Source organism: Nyctibius grandis, chromosome 31 (assembly GCF_013368605.1).
Source record: "Nyctibius grandis isolate bNycGra1 chromosome 31, bNycGra1.pri, whole genome shotgun sequence".
Taxonomy (NCBI): domain Eukaryota; kingdom Metazoa; phylum Chordata; class Aves; order Nyctibiiformes; family Nyctibiidae; genus Nyctibius; species Nyctibius grandis.
In genome coordinates this window covers 344242-360016 of record NC_090688.1, presented here as the reverse complement: position 1 = coordinate 360016, position 15775 = coordinate 344242, and the positions used below count along the sequence as shown (strand labels likewise).

The following is a 15775-nucleotide window of genomic DNA, read 5'->3' as shown; positions in this document are numbered from 1 at the left end:
AGCCACGGGGGCCTCACTGCCCCGTCCCCGCATGTCCTTGGCTGGCTCTGGCCTGGCAGAGCCCAGCAGCTTCCCCGGGGCTTCGGTGCTGCCCGAGCATTGGGCTCCCCTGGCTCAGAGGTGCCCCGGGCCCTTGGTTTGTCTCTGTCCTGGCCTCGACTCGGGCTGCGGGGACAAAGCAGCCACCCAGCGAGGAAGGGGCGGTGGAGCGGCCGCCCGGCCCAGCAGTGTCCCCAGCACCCCATGCCCTGCGGCCGGGGCCGGGGGCCCTGTCTGGCTGCCCCGGGGGGGCTGCGGGGCGCCAGGCTGGCAGCTGCAGCGCGGGCGCCCACGGCACAGGAAGCGGAGGAGGAAAGCAGAAGTGCCGTGCGGCGGCGCGGGGGGAGAGTTTGGGTTGAAGCCTCGTTTCCTCTGCGTGGGGCTCAGCGCACGCCCTCGGAGCTGACGGTGCTCAGGCCGGTCATACCCCGCGGTGAGTGCCCCGTCCCTGCTGTGCCCGTCCTGCAGCTTGCCCTCCCCTCGCCACCCCACGGCCTCCAGCTCCCCAAATCCAGCAGCCAGTGAGCAGAGCGGGCACCTGAGTCCCTGCCCTCTGCCTCCGAGCCCCCTGCTCGGGCGAGTGTCACCCAGCTGTCGCGGATGGCTTGGTCCTGGGGGCAAGTGCCCACCCGGGGTGGGTTGGTGGGGAGGGACGCAGCGGGAGGAGGAGAGGGCCTGTCCCTGGGTGCTGCTCTCATCCAGGGTGGTTCACGCCACGCTCCCCTCACTGCCAAAGCCTTTGCCGGGGTCAAGGGGAGCTGAGGCGGGTCCCAGCCCCAGGATCCCAATGTCCCCTCCCCTAACCCCTCTGCAGGCTCCTCGTGGTGGCCTGGCAGGGCTCATGCTGGCTCCAGAGCCACCACCCAGGGCCCTGGTGACAGCGAGGGGGCTGCTGCCGACCCACTGGGGTCTCTGCCAGGAGGAGAGGGGTCCCCGGACCCAGCCTTCCATGATGAGCCCTGTTCTCTGTGTCCCCTGAAGGGATGGGGAAGGTGACAGGGGACATCCCCTCTTTCCCGTTCCTTGGACCCCATCCTGCAAAGGTCCCTGTCCTGGGCTGGGCTAACGTGGCCCCGGCTCCTCGCCCAAGGCTGTGGGGTGAGCGGGTCCCCTGTGCCACTGTCATGGCTCTTGTCCTCCGGGCGCAGAGAGGGAACCTGTGTCACTCCTGGCCAGATCCAGCAGCGCTGCCCGGCCGTCCCCGGCACCTCCCCGGAGAGGCCAAAACCCTGCCGGGCTCCTGTGGGGACGTGACCCAATGCCGGCAGCTCGTGCTGGTGCTCTCCCTCCTGAGCCACCCTGTGCCCGGCCCGAGCAGCCCCCGGCGGTGTCCAGCGGGGCACAGGTGCCTGTCACCCTGTCACCTGCTGACGGCTCGTGCCCTCCGTGTCCCCAGGCAGGTGACGGCGGGGCTGGGACGGGATGGGGGACTGGAGCATGCCCATCGGCTCGCTGGGCGAGGAGGCGGTGGCCCGGCTCTGCGAGATTCTGGATAACACCAGCCGGGGCTGGCGCAAGCTGGCCGAGGTGGCCGGGGCGGAGAAGCGCTTCAAGTGCAGGTGGGGGGGACACACGTGTCTGGGGGTCACCCCATGACAAAGCGCACTTGGGCGCAGCCCTGTCATAGGCTGAGCGAGGGGCACGCGTGTCCCCCGGCCACCCTGTCATGGCCGCAGCCTGGCCTGGGGACACTGCTGAGTCCCCCGGCGCGGGTCCCTGTCGCCGCGGTGCTGAGCACTGCGGGTGCCTTGCAGCGTGGAGGAGCTGGAGATGTGCTCGCTGAAGGTGCTGGAGCCCCGCGGCAGCCCCACACAGTGCCTCCTGCAGCTCCTGGCCGAGCGCAACTGCCCCCTCAAGTACCTGCTGGGCTGCCTGGAGAGGATGGGGCACACGCAGGCGTGCCAGGTCCTCAGCAGCGCTGGTAGGGACGGGCAGCCGAGTCCCACGGGGCCTGGAGAGGGACACACCGGAGGGCAGGGGCTCAGCAGAAGGGAAGCAGAGGGAGATGAGGAGCAGCTCTTCCTGCTGGTGGTCTTGCTCTGCGTAGCGGTGCCCTAGGCAGGGTGGGGTGGGATGGATGTAGAAGGGTGAGATAAGATGGGATGTGGTGGGATGGGATGGGATGGGGTGGGCAGGCAGTGGGACGTGGTGGGACACACTGTGATGGGACCAGATGGGGTGGGACAGGACAGGATTGGACAGGTTGTGATGGGACAAGAAGGGATGGGACAGGGTACGGTGGGATGGGCTGGGGTAGAGCAGAGTGGGGTGGGACAGGATGGAACAGGATGAGATGGGGTGGGGTAGGTGGGATGGCACTGGATGGGACAAGGTGGGATGAGATGGTTGGGACAGGGCAGAGGGGTGGGATGCGACACGGTGTGATGGGGGAGGTGGGGTGGGAGAGGACAGGCTGTTCTGGGCAGGTGTGGGACAGGGTACGATGGGACTGGGTGGGATGGGATGGTGTGGGCCGGGGGTCTCAGCCAGCCCAGGCTGGGTCTCTGCTCTCCTGTAGTCCAGGACATGATCCGCATCACGGTGCAGCCGGAGTCACAGGTGGTGACGGAGGGGACACAGGTGTCCCTGATCTGCTGTGCGACCGGCCCGCCGGGGCTCGCGTACCAGTGGTTCTGCGGGAAGCGGGAGGTGAGGTCCCTCGGGCTCCCTCCGCGGCGAGGGCACCTGGGCGGGTGGGAGGGACCCCCCGAATCCTTGGCCCCCTCCTTTCTCGTAGGTGCCCGGAGCCACAGCCCCGGAGCTGGTGATCGACACGGCCGCCCCGCCAGGCCAGCCCCAGTGGTTCATCTGTCGGGTGAACTGCGGGGTCGCCTTCGCCTTCTCCAGGTGGGCCCACATCCAGGTGGAGACGGGCAGCAGCCCCGGCTCAGGTGGGCCCCAAGATCCGTGTGTCTGGGCTGGCACCCGTGGGGAACCGCTTGTCCCATGGGAGCGGGGTGGCTCCCGCAGGGCATCACTCGCCATGTTGCGCCCTGGCTCAGCCACGGGGGTCTCTGGACTCGCTGGGGTGACGGTGCCCACGGAGGAGCCGAATGCCTCGTTCCCTCCTTGTGCCCACTGGCTCACGCGACCTGTGGGTGACAGCGCCTGCGGGTGAGGGACTCGGGGCCCAGGGGCAGCTTGGCGGAGCCCTGCCGTGGCCAGGTACCGGATTTGCTGCACCGTCTCCTCCCCAGCCAGCGGTTACTGCCCGACCATGGCGGGGCTGCAGATCCTGCGGCAGCCGCAGCCGTGCCACCTGGCCGAGGGGGACACGCTGGTGCTGGAGTGCAGAGCCGTTGGCAACCCCCCGCCCCAGTACCAGTGGTTCAGGAACCGGTGCCCCATGGAGGGCGCGCAGGCGCCACGGCTCCAGGTATGGCGGGACCCCCGGTGTGGTGTGGCACCGTGCAGCATGGCACCATGTGGCATGGCATGGCACAGCACGGCACAGCACGGCACGGCATGGCACGGCATGGCATGGCACGGCGCCCCCCCAGCTGCCCTCTCCATCCCGCTGGCAGGTGGAGCTGGTGACGACAGCCGAGCGGGGCAGCTACTGCTGCCGCGTGTTCAACCTCTTCCATGAGGTGTGGAGCCGGGAGGTGGACGTGGAGATCGGTGAGGGCCCCGGCCAAACCTCCGTGGCCCCCACCCGGCATGGGGTGTCCTGGCTCTGCTCTGCTTCCCCGTAAAGCCCTCCCGTGGCTGCCCCGCGGTTCGGGGGGCTCCAGCCTGCGCCGGCGGGTGCTACTGCACATGGGGGTCCCCAACTCCCCTTTCCCGCAGGGCCGCGGCTCTTCGCCTCTGGAGGCTCATGGCAGGAGGGGGATGGAGGTAGGTGGGGGCAGAGGGGGCAGGTCCCCGCTGCTCTGCTCGTGCCCTCCGGGCACCACGGGGCCGGGGCACAGCATTTCTCTCTTCCCAGGCTCCCCAGAGCGTGGCAGCCCCGGCCAGCTGTATGGTAAGAGACTGCCCAGGGCGGGCTGGTGGCCCCGTGGGTCTGTGACTGGCCCCAGTGTCACCAGTGTCACCCCATGAGGCTCTGCTTGGCCAGGGTGCTTTGGGTGCAGCATGCTGAGGAGAGCAGACCATCGAGTCAGGGCCACCACAGGCCACCCCCGTACCCGGGGACGGTGACACAGGCCACAACTGGGTGTCACCTCTGTGGGCTGAAGGTAGTGGGGACAGCAGGAGCATCTGGCTCCGTCCCCAGTGCCTCCCTCTCCTGTCCCGCAGCCACCGACAAAGTGGCCCTGCTGATCGGCAACATGCACTACCTGCACCACAAGCAGCTCAAGGCGCCCATGGTGGACGTGCACGCCCTCAGCACCCTCCTCCGCCAGCTCGACTTCAAGGTGGTCTCACTGCTGGACCTGTGCAAGGCCGAGATGCAGATGGCTGTCAACGAGTTCCTCCTCCTCCTCGACAAGGGCGTCTACGGTGCGGCGGCACCCGCCGGGGCGGCTCCAGCCCCGGGGGGAAGCGGGTGGTTTTGTGCTGACGGGGTCTTTTGGGGGGCGGCTGGTCAAGAGGCAGGCACCTCAGGCCAAGGGGTGTCACCTGCTCCCTGTCCCTCCCTGCAGGTCTGCTCTACTACGCTGGGCATGGCTATGAAAATTTTGGCAACAGCTTCATGGTGCCCATCGACGCGCCCAGCTCCTACACCTCGGCGCACTGCCTGTGCGTGCAGCGGGTGCTGCGGGGCATGCAGCAGCGCCGCACCGGCCTCAACATCTTCCTGCTCGACATGTGCCGCAAGAGGTGACCCAGCCCCGGCCACCAGCCTGGGGACAGGCTGCCGCACCGGGAGATCCTGGCACAGGGGTGCCCGTGGGTGCTGGTTCCTGGGGGAGCAGAGTGGGGTGTCCCCAGGGTCCCATCCAGACCCCTTGGCTTTGTCTGGATGCCCCAAAGCATCACGGCCCCAGTTCAGCCAGCACACGCCACGATGGATGGGCAGAGGGGCACGGGGCAGCCCCCGGGGTCTGGGGTGCCTTGGGGCAGGTTTTGGGGGGGGCAGCGGGTCCCGCCTCTGCCCAGCGGCACTTCTCTCGCAGGAACCTCAACGACGACGTCATCCCGCAGGTCGGGGCGCTGCAGGTCACGGCCAACATCGTCTTCGGCTATGCCACGTGGGTCCCCTCCCCGCCACCCCTGACACGGGCCGTGGGGCTGAGTCTCCCTCCCCGTCTCAGAGCGGAGCCGGGGCTCAGCCCCGTTTGCACCCGTGTCTTTCCCCTCCCGGTGTATCGGCAGCGTTGCTCCCTCCGGTCGCTGCTGGAAGCGGTGGGCGAGCAGCAGCCCCCGGTCACAGGGCAGGGGGTGCCCAAGGCTCTGCTCGGCTTCAGGCAGCCCCTGGGGGGATGAACCCCGGGGGCTCCCTGGAGCACAGGAATTTGGGCTGATGATGCTTTAAGCATCCACGATCCGGCTACAGCCCCCACCCCTCCCCAGCACAGTGGCCGATGGTCGATGGGAGCGGGCAGAGCCATGGGTGCCCGGCTCTGGCTTCCCCAGGGCTGTCGCCCCAGTGGGGGCCAGTTCCTGGGGGAGCGGCGGAGCCCATGATGGAGCGGCCGCTACCCCGTCCTGCAGGTGTGCAGACGCTGAAGCCTATGAGCTGAGCCAGGGCGAGCTCTCCAACGGCATCTTCGTCACCTTCCTCAAGCGCTGGCTGCTGGAGGATGAGAAGATCACGGTGCTGCTGGACAAGGTGGCCGAGGGTGAGTGGGGAGTAGCAGGGGACACCGACCCCCCGGCGGCCCCCGCTGACCCTCCACCCCCCCCGCAGACATGGGCACCCTGGAGATCACGCGGGGCCGGCAGGCGCTGGAGCTGCGCAGCAACCTCTCGGAGAGACGAGCTCTGACTGACCCCATCCGCCCCCCGGGCTGGGACGAGTGCTCCGCCAGGAACCTGCAGTGGGCCAAGGCTCACGGTGAGGGTCGCGGCCACCCTGTCTGGAGCTGGTACCCAGCGGGGCACGGCGCTGAGCTGCAGGGAGAGGCGCTGGGCAGCACCTGCTGGGTTTCTCCCACCCTGGAGGAGAGAAACTGCCTGCCCAGAGCCACCAGCCCGGTGGCGGGAACATCATGTCAGCGTCACCGCTTCAGGGTGACCCCCATGGTCACCTCACCCGCGGGTGCAGCTCCAGCCCTGAGCACCTGCAGGTCCCAGCCTCACACTTGCTGTCCCCTCCAGTCCTGCCCGAGAGCCGGCACCTCCGCTTTGACTGCGGCATCACCGTCCAGCTTGGCTTCGCCGCCGAGTTCTCCAACATCATGATCATCTACACCCGCGTGGTGGCCTCCCCAGGGGACATCGCCACGTGCGAGGCCAAGCTCACCGACATACCCGAGGTGGGAGCTGGGGCGATGCCAGGGGACAGGGTGGGGAGACTCGTGGTGGTTTTCACGGCTGGATGCCGTCCGTGGCAGGAGCTGGACGTGGACCTCAAGTGCACCAACAAGGAGAGCCCGGAGGAGGTGGGCAGCCCGCTGGCGCCCACCTGGAGCCTCGGCTGCCTGTCCTGCTGCCTCTACAGCCGGCTCTGCGGCTTGCAGAGACTGCAGGTAAGAGCTGTGCCAGCGGGGGCTGGTGCCGGGAGCATGGCACAGCACGGCAGTGGCCCGGGACGGGTGCCCACGCTGCTGGTGCCCCACAGCAGGAGCTGGTGTTCACCGTCTGCCTGCAGTACCGCTACCGCGGCATGGAGGACTTTGTGGAGGAGAGGCGGAGGGTGAGCGTGGGGAAGCCGCTCATCGCCAAGCTCAACCTGCGCCTGGCGAGCTCCCCCTCGCCGCCCTGCAGCCCCCTCCCTGCCTCCCCCCTCGGGAGCTGGGGGGCGGTGGGGGGCTCCTGGGTCAACACCCCTGAGGAGAACCTGAGCCCCGAAGTCCCCGTCTCCCACACCCTATAGAGGGACAGCACAGCCCCCCCTTGTCACTGCAGTCCCCTGGGGCCACGTCTGTCCTGCTGGGGTGCTGGGGCTGGAGGGGACAGAGGTGACGTGGGCAGAGGTGGGTGCCGGGTGGGATGAGCCCCATCCTGGCCTGTGCTGGGGGGTGCGGGGCTCACTGAGTGGCACGGCTGGGACCTCTGCCACAGGGGACCGCACCTCGGTGCTGTCCCGTGTACATGACACTGCCACAGTGGGTACTGGCAGTGCCAGCCCCACATCCCCTGGCATGGCAGGGCCAGGCCTGTATGTCCCACAGTTCCACCGCCATGTGCCAGGGCAGTGCCAGCCCCACATCCCAGGGCAGTGCCAGCCTCATGTCCCACGTCAGTGCCAGCCCCACGTCCCACATCAGTGCCAGCCCCATGTGCCAGGACACCACGCGGCAGCCCGGGGGCAGACTGCCCGGACCCCACGGCTCAGCTGGCGCGAGGCGTTGCGCCAGGGCAGGGTTGGGTTTGTTCAAGCCAAGGAGAAATAGAGAGAAATAAGCAGATTAGGGGGCAAATCCCACGGGAGGGGATTAGAGGGAGGGGGAGCAGGAGGGCTCCTGCTCTGCTGCGAGGGGCTGGGAGAACCCCCTGGTGCCCCCAGCACTCCCAGTAGCACCCAGTCCTCCCAGTACAGCCCCAGGGACAGGGCTGTGCCAGCCATGTCTGAACAGCGAGTGATTTCAGGACAGGATTGGGATCTAGAGGGGGAAAAAAATGCCTTTTTACTTGGATTTTTCCCAAACGTGGCCCCACGTGCGGGGCAGGCTCCACTGGGTCTCAGCCAGGGGAGGCACCAATAAAGAGGGACGGGCGGGCGACTCCGCGCTCCGGCCGCTTCCCTGCACGGAAATGACATTTTTTTTGGCCCAGAATCATTGCCTGTTCCCACACCGAGCCCAGCGCAGCACCGGGGCACCCGCGGGAGGGAAGGGGCAACCGACCCCTCCTATGAGTGTACCCCGACATCCCCTGCCACAACGCCCTGGGGCATGCCAGTGCCACCCCACGCAAATTAGCTAATTTAAATAATTCGCATAACACCCCAACGCAGGCACCCGCGGAGATGCATCCTCATCCCGGGGCCTCTCCGCGCCCTCGCTTTTGGGTGGCGGTTGCGGGATCGGAGGGGGGAGCATCCTTGCCCCAATTAGGCTCCGATCAGACGGGTCGGGGGGTGCCGAGCCCCCCACTCTCCGCGCCAGCCGGCTTTTGTCAGCTCTCGGGAGGCCGAGGGGTGCCCCGGGCTGGCGCCAGCCTCAGCAATTATGTCATGTGAAAAGCGCAGCCCCCATTGAGCGCGTCCCTTCCCCCGGATCAAACCCCATTACTTCCGCGGCCATTGCTTCATTATGTCCCCGCCGGAGCACGCCTCTGCCGGGGCCGCTTCACCTCGGCCCCGGCCCATTAGCCGGGCTGGGGAGCTGGCGAGCATTGATTATGCGTTTAATGGGTTGTTAAAGGTTTAATTGTCACTAACGAAGCAGACGAGCAGCAGCAGCCGGGGGACGGCGGACAAGGAGAGGGTCTTGCCGGGGTCAGTGCCTCGCCTGGCCCGGTGGCATCCTGGCCAGTCCCGCCTGACCCTGGGGCTGTGGGGATGTCAGAGCCTGGCCCCAGGGCTGGGGGATCGGGGTGAGATGCCCCGGGGTGGGGGGGCTGCAGCTGGCTGTGCCGGTGCTGAGCATGGTCTGGGCCGTGTGGGGACATGGGGACACAGTGGGGAACGGGGCTGTCCCAGCAAGGCGCCGGTTCGTGACTGTCAGCAGGGCCGAAGTGGGAAGATTTTCCGGGGAAATGTCTCATTGTGGTGGGGGGAAGGTCGGGGCTCGCCTCGCTTCCCCAGGGATGTGGGACACACCGGGATACCCCAGGAACCCAGGGCACCCCCTCCTCTCGCTGTCCCAGCTGTGCTTCAGCACCTCAAAGCCACCGCGGGCTCAGCCCTCTTGGCTGGGGCTGACCTGGCCTTGGCCAGCACCACAGTGGCCCTGGCCAGCACCGCGATGGTGCTGGTGACGCTGGCTGTGCCCCGAACCCTGACGGGTGGCTGAGCAGGGTCCCCCTGGGGCCGCAGAGACACGCCGGGGACCCCAGGGACGTGGCACCTTGCCACCGCCACCCTGCTCCCACCTGGCAGGTGTCACCAGCAAGGGGTCACACAGCCTTGGTGCCCCCACTGCGGGGACCCCAGGGCTCCCAGCCGGCCCCCTCCTCCCGCCAGCCCCGTCCGGGGGCCGCGGGGGTCCCGCTGCCTCCCACCCTCCCGCTGGCACAATCCCAGCAGCTTTGTGCCGCCAACATGTGGCCGGGCGGACGCCGCTGGGGAGCAATGAGGGCAGGTGGGTGGGAGGCGCAGCCCCCGGAGGGACGACTGAGCAGATGCCCCTAGTTGAGCCTCCGAGGACACGGCGCAGCACGAAGCTGGGCCCAGCCCGCAGCGGGGCCGGGTCAGGTCACCCGCGCCTGGATCGGGCCCCAGCCCCGCACGCAACAGCCTGAGGGAGCGGGGCGGAGGGCAACGCTCCCGCATCCCCCCGGAAAGCTCCTTCCCGGCAGCCCAGCACGCTAACAAGCGGCCCCGCTAATGAGCGGCCCGCCGGGCAGGGCACCAGCAGCTGTTCAGCCCTTTACTCACGGTACAACTGTCAGCGCCGGCGCATCCACCGGCACAACCGGTGTCGCGCCGCGAGGATCCCCCCAAGCACTCCCTACGAAACTAGAGCTTTTCTGTTCAGTTTTGTTTAAATCTGCAGCATTTAAAAAAAAAAATAATGATAATGAGAAGGGGAAGGGGTGTGGGGAAAGGAGGTGTCCGACGGGGCGGTGGGTGGCCCCGTGGCACGGTTGGATGCCCGAGCCTCGGCCGGATCCTCAGCCTGGGCCGGTGCCTTCGTGGGGCAGAGGGGCCGTGGGTGGCTGCCGGGGTGCTCCCCCGCAGCGGGGTCCCGCCAGCGCCCCAGCTTGCTCCTCTGCTACCGACGGGGGGAAGATGCAGCCTGGCAGCCCTGCCCCACGCCAGCTTTGGTCCTGCTGAGCACCCACTGTCACCCCTCGCCCGCCCTGGGGCCAAGCCGATGCCGGGGGCTGGAGCCGGGGGCCAGCGGGGCCGGAGTGGAGCGTTCATCAAATGGGCTGCCAGGTCTTGTCAATGGTCTGAATGTGCTCCTTGGCTTTCATGCGGAGCGAGGCGATGCTGGAGCTCCTCTGATCCACCTCCTCCAGCGGGTACTTGTCCACAAAGGTGGTGCCACACTGGTAGGGCGCGGGGGCCATGGGCTGCATGCCCTGTGCCATGGGCGGCGGGGTGTTGAGGAAGGAGTGCCCGCCGTAGGGGGGCTGCAGGGCCTGGGGGGCCCCCATGAAGCCGGGGATGCTGTGGACCGTGGTGGCACTGGAGATGGGGGACGTCAGCCACGGGTCAAGCGGGAGGGAGTTGCTCATGGGCCCCACGTTGGGTGTCATGGGGGGCCGGTTGAAGGAGAGCACAGGGGTGTCGTGGAGCTTCATGGAGCTGGCCTCCATCTTCTCCTGCCGCCTCCACTTGGCTCGTCGGTTCTGGAACCAGACCTGTGAGGGGAGAGCCAGGGTGAGCCCCACCGTGCCCAGCCGGTCCCTCGCAGCGTGCCCCACATGCTGTGCCCCATGCAGGGTGCCCTGTTGTGCTGCATCCCATGCAGGGTGCCCCACACAGGGTGCTCCAGGTGCAGTGTCTCGTATGGGGTACCTCATCCCGTGTGGGAGGCCCTGTGTGTTGGGTCCCACATGGGGTGCCCCACAGGGCTCCACCAGTCCCCAATATCTGGCCTTCAAAAGCCCCTCAGTAAAAGCTTTTAGAAGCCAAACTGCCCCTGTTGCACCAAAACCCATCAGAAACGTGAGGGTCTGGTGAGCCGAGGCCAGCGGTGACATCTCGCCCCATGGGAGGTCCCCGTTAGAGCGCTGGTCCCCGTGCCCCCAGAGCCCCCAGCAGCACGGGGCACGATGCAAAAGGGAAGCAAAGATGAATGGCTGGGGTGAGAAGGGGATGTCTCCCATGGGCTGGTCACAATTGTTGGTGGACACTGGGCTATACTGGTGCAAACTTCTTGTCCAAAGAGGAGCAACGGAGCTGGTGAAGGGTCTGGAGCACAAATGTGATGAGGAGCGGCTGAGGGAACTGGGGTTGTTTAGTCTGGAGGCTGAGGGGAGACCTTCTCGCTCTCTACAACTACCTGAAAGGAGGGTGTAGCGAGGGGGGGGTCGGTCTCTTCTCCCAGGTGACAAGTGACAGGATGAGAGGAAATGGCCTCAAGTTGCACCAGGGGAGGTTTAGATTGGAGATCAGGGACAATTTCTTCACCAAAAGGGCTGTCAAGCACTGGCACAGGCTGCCCAGGGCAGTGGTGGAGTCCCCATCCCTGGAGGGATTTAATGGCCATGTAGGTGTGGTGCTGAGGGACATGGGTTAGTGGTGGCCTTGGCAGTGCTGGGTTAAGGGTTGGACTTGATGATCCTAAAGGTCCTTTCCAACCAAAACGGTTCTGTGGTTCTGTGACACTCGCCAGTGCTCAGGAGCTCAGCAGAGGTGTCCCTGTCGTCTGGACCCACCCAGAAAAAGGCTGTGTTTTATTGGACTGGGACTGAGGCCTCAGAAACTCGGTTCATGTGTGAGGGCATCACTGCCCTGCTTCACAGTGGGTTTGTTGCTTCTTCAACTCCTTGACCCTTTCCCTTGCCCCAGCCTCACCCTGTCAATCCCACGGATGGGGGAGCAGCGGGACCCCAGGCTCTTCTCCAGGCTGTGCCTCCCCCCCGCAGAGCCTTCTCCTGCAGCCCAGGGAGTGAAAGCTCCCCAGCCCCGCCTCCGCTTCGGAACCGCCCTGCTCTGACAAGCCTAAAACCCCCAAATCCATGAGGATCTTGTGCTTTCCTGGCCCTGAAGACCTGGAAGTGGTCACGAGCAGCCGAGGTTTGGCTGCTTTCCCCTGGGATCAGCTGGAGGGATGGGAGCAGCCTTCAGCAGCAGGGGAAAAAAAAAACAACTCTAAAAACCATATCCCTGCCCAAACGGAGCCTCTGGCACGTGGGCTGAACTGGGACGTCGAGGGGGAACAAGGCTCAGCCGTTAAACCCCCTCTCTGGTTTGGGCAGGGGCAGCCGGCGCTGCGGAGGTGCCGCTCCTGCCTCGAGCAATGTGGAAGCTGAGGCACGGAGACAGGCGGTGGCAGTGGAGCTGGGAGCAGAGCAAAGTGGTCCCTCGGCCACTGCCCAGGGGACAGGTCCGGGGTGCTGGGGCTGCCGGGCATCCTCCCTACCTGCACGCGGACCTCCGGCAGGTTGACCTTCATGGCCAGCTCCTCGCGGCTGTAGACATCGGGGTAGTGGGACTTCTCGAAGGCGCGCTCCAGCTCGTGCAGCTGGTAGGTGGTGAAGGTGGTGCGGTTCCTCCGGTGCTTCTTCTTGGGCTGCTCCTCCTCGGCGGTGGCCGGCGGGGTGCCCTCGCTGTCCCCCGGCTTCCGCAGCTCGCCCAGGTCCCCCTCGCACTTATTCAGGAACATGGTGGCACCTGCGAGGGGACTTGTGGGTGTTAGCTGGGGTGCGGGGACATCAGACACCCCCCGCCCCATGCAACCCCTGGCCAGGGACAGATGGATGGGAGGACGGGGAGCCCCACAAACAGGTTACACAAAGGCGTAATCGTCTCTTCTGCCGCAGCGTTGGGGCCGCGGTGTCCCAGGGGACTGACCCGGGGTCCTGGCGACTGACCTGGGCACCCCACGCTTGGCTGCACCGTGAGATGTGGCCAGGCCACTGCACCCACCCGAAGCTAAAAGTCAAATTTCACCTAAAGTCGAGGATTTTGTGAAAGCGCCGTCACCAAGAGCCGACCCAACCTCCCGCCTGCCCAGGCGTGGCGGGGACTAAGGCTGGGTCAGTCCCCTCCTTCCAGCGCAGCTCCTCTCCCCCAGCCGCTCTTCCCCATGGGCCGAGCCTGGCCCTGAACTGCTGGAGGACCCAATGTTGGTCCCCAAGCGCGGCCAGAGCGACCCGGCACCATCCCCCAGCCAATAACCTTTTTTCTCCACACTTATAAGCATTTTCAATCCTCGCAACGTTTCATCTTTAAGCTTTTTATCCGTCATCTGAAATCTTCCTGCAGTATTTGCTGGGGATTAAGGGTCCCTTTGTACCACGAGGATGGAGGCAAACATGGAACTGGGGCAGAAAGACGCAACCCTGGGGCACTTGTGCCGAGGGGAAGGTGCTGCATCGCTCAGACCCGCCAGCAAAAATTCGGCTAACGGCCAAACGGGTGTGGGGAGGGAGAGGGAACGTCGGCTAATTCTGGGAGGAAATAAATGGGGGTCCTGAGAGGGAAGCGTGCAGGGGGTGGGAGTTAGGTGTTGCCCAGGCTGTGCACGTGTGGGGTGTCTGTGTGCGGTGCGGGTGCAAGCCGTGCATCCACAGCAGGCGCCCGTCTGCGTGCGAAGCGTGCAGCCAGCCCACGCGGGCGGGTGCGGGTGCTGTGGTGTATGCGGAGGGGGTGTGCGTGGGAGGGCGCGGGAGGGCACGCGTGTGGTGGGCTGCACGCAGGATGGAATGTGTGAAGCGTGTGCGCGGGGAGGGGTGTGTGCGGGGCTGGGTGTGCATGTGCCCACCACATGCCGTGTGTGCAGTGCAGGTGCGGTGTCTGTGTGCCACGTGTGCAGGGTGTGCAGTGCGGGTGCAGCACGTGGTGCCCATGGTGCAGTGTCCGTGTGCCACGTGTGCAGCATACGCAGTGCCCACGTGTACAGCATGTGCAGCGCATCCAACATGCGCAGTGTGTGCCCGGTGCCCATCGGTGCCGTGCCCGGTGCCTCCGCAGCGCGCTCAGAGCCTGCACTGTGGGTGCTGTACGGTGCGTGCAGCGCGTGGAACGTGGGCACTGTGTGTCCGGGGACCGTGCGTGCAGCATGTGCGGTGCACGGTGTCTGCGGCGTGTCACACGCGCAGTGTGTGCAGAGCTGCACGGGGGCTGCGTGCGGTGCGTGCCGGGCACGTGCAGTGCTGGGCATGTGCAGTGCTGTGCGTGCAGCATGTGCGCGGCATCAGCGTGTGAGGGGTTTGGGAACCGCTGACCTCCAAGACCCCCCCAGCCCCTCGCGGGGTGCGCTGTATCCCCGGGGGCTCTGGCCAGCTCTGAGTCTGGCCCTGCTGCCTCCGGGGGGGCTGCAGCCTTGAGGTGCCTGGGGGGAGCCACGAGCCGGGGCAGGGGTGCTGGGTGCTGCGCCCCAGGGTGCCCCAAGGCAGGGGTGAGTGGGTGCTGGGGGGAGCAGGGGCCCTGTTGTCACCATGCGAGCGTCGCAGCATGTCCTGGGGCTGGGACATGGGGAGGGGACGGGTCCCCTGCCACCATCCTGCTCTCACTCACCCTCTTCTCATTTGCGCAGCTCCACACCTGCAAGGAGAGGGGAGAGGGAGTGAGCACCCAGAGCCCCCAGAGCCCCTGCCTGGGGCACGGACCCCCCGGGGGACCCAGCACCCCACCAGGGCCCCTTGGCTGTCAGGCCCAGACATGTCCCGTGGCCCCACAGGGCGCTGGGGGGGAGCTGGGCGGGGGGAATTAGAGCGAGGTGGGGCAATGGGAACGGGTCAGATGGGCACTGGGGGGGGGGCTGGGGACAAGATGGGGCAAACGGGAGGAGAGGAGAGGTGGGGCAGTGGGGGGGACAGGCACAAGGTGCGGTGATGAAGGTCAGGGCTGAGTTTGGGGGCAGCCCCCATCGTCCCCCTCCCTGACCCTATCTGAAAGCACAGGAGGCTGAAACCCCCCCCGGAAGCAGGGCAGGCCCTGCCATGGGAGCAGGAATTAAGGGAAGAACAGCAAAAATAACCAAAAATAACCAAAAATAACCAAGCAGGCGTGAGCCGGCAGCAGGTCGGCAGCACTGGACCCTGCGGGATGGGGGTGCAAGGGCTGGGGCCCCCCACACCTCTCACCCCACTCTGTCTTGGCCTCGACAGGGTCACGGATGTCCCTGGGCGTGGAAGGAGGGACCCTGGCGGGGTCAGGCTGGGGGACATGGGCCCTGGGGAGCCCCGAGCCTCTGGGGACTGGCCCCGGGGAGCCCCGAGCCTCAAACCGGGCGGCGCGGAGCGGGGACGGTGGGGACAGCCATCGCTGTCCTGCAGCCGCCGTCAGCCTGGCGGCAATTTTTGGGTTTAATCCCTTAAGCTTTAAAACTGTGCTGGGAACCGCACGCACCCAAAGCCCGGGGAGGGTGTTTTTCCTCCCTCTATTCGACGCCCCGACCCATGGTTTTCTGCGCCAGCTGGCGGGGAGGGGGCGGCTGCCATTAAAAGCACCCACAAAGGCAACAGAAATGCATCGAGCTCTGGGTGAAGTGGGCAAAAAAAATCACTTCCCCAGTGCCAGAAATCAGCAGAGCATCAGCAAGGCTGAGTGGCCTCCCCTGGCAGCGGGGGACGTGGTGGGGACAACCTGGGGACAGCCCTGGCTTTAACTGGGTCCCATTTTTTTTGCATTTGAAGATCCGTCTGGGTGCCAGACACGGCCCCCGGGCTCCGGCCGTGGGCGGTGGGGACTGTGGGTGCCTTCTACCCCCGGCCCTGGGGGTAAACCGGTACCAGCGATGCTGAGGGGCGCCCGGTGCCCGCTCCTGAGCCCCTCTGGAGGGTGCCAGCCCAGTCCCGGCCCCGGGGACACCCCAGGGACACCCCGGGGACACCCGCTCCCTTTTTCAGCACCTTCCCCCGGCGCTTCCTCCCGAATCGGAATAAACCGGCGTTACCTGCTGGG

General features: G+C 66.6%; 2 protein-coding genes across 2 annotated transcripts; one reads left to right on the top strand and one right to left on the bottom strand.

Annotated features, from left to right (window-relative positions):
- The first annotated feature begins 1461 nt into the window (after window positions 1-1461).
- LOC137674954 (mucosa-associated lymphoid tissue lymphoma translocation protein 1-like) lies at window positions 1462-6961 on the top strand. The gene is made up of 16 exons (XM_068420779.1): window positions 1462-1598; window positions 1794-1960; window positions 2558-2688; window positions 2777-2930; window positions 3237-3415; window positions 3564-3660; window positions 3829-3876; window positions 3968-4003; window positions 4279-4482; window positions 4626-4803; window positions 5100-5174; window positions 5638-5765; window positions 5834-5980; window positions 6244-6401; window positions 6480-6614; window positions 6707-6961. Exons 1-16 carry the CDS (start codon window positions 1462-1464, stop codon window positions 6959-6961), a joined length of 2229 nt encoding a protein of 742 aa, XP_068276880.1.
- A 3155-nt stretch (window positions 6962-10116) lies between these two features.
- RAX2 (retina and anterior neural fold homeobox 2) lies at window positions 10117-12530 on the bottom strand. Its single transcript, XM_068420819.1, has 2 exons — window positions 12288-12530; window positions 10117-10560 (listed from the first exon to the last, which is right to left on the bottom strand). The coding sequence occupies exons 1-2, from the start codon at window positions 12528-12530 to the stop codon at window positions 10117-10119; spliced, it is 687 nt and encodes a 228-aa protein (XP_068276920.1).
- Window positions 12531-15775: the final 3245 nt, after the last annotated feature.

What these genes read in the sequence shown, in the direction of transcription:
- RAX2 (XM_068420819.1), bottom strand. Translation starts at nt 12,530, where the DNA reads ATGTTCCTGAATAAGTGCGAGGGGGACCTGGGCGAGCTGCGGAAGCCG. An exon ending in TGCCGGAGGTCCGCGTGCAG is followed by an intron (nt 10,561 to 12,287) that starts GTAGGGAGGATG and finishes CTCCCCTCACAG; the next exon opens with GTCTGGTTCCAGAACCGACG.
- LOC137674954 (XM_068420779.1), top strand. Translation starts at nt 1,462, where the DNA reads ATGGGGGACTGGAGCATGCCCATCGGCTCGCTGGGCGAGGAGGCGGTG. An exon ending in CAGCCCCGGCCAGCTGTATG is followed by an intron (nt 4,004 to 4,278) that starts GTAAGAGACTGC and finishes CCTGTCCCGCAG; the next exon opens with CCACCGACAAAGTGGCCCTG. An exon ending in CCTCGACAAGGGCGTCTACG is followed by an intron (nt 4,483 to 4,625) that starts GTGCGGCGGCAC and finishes CCCTCCCTGCAG; the next exon opens with GTCTGCTCTACTACGCTGGG.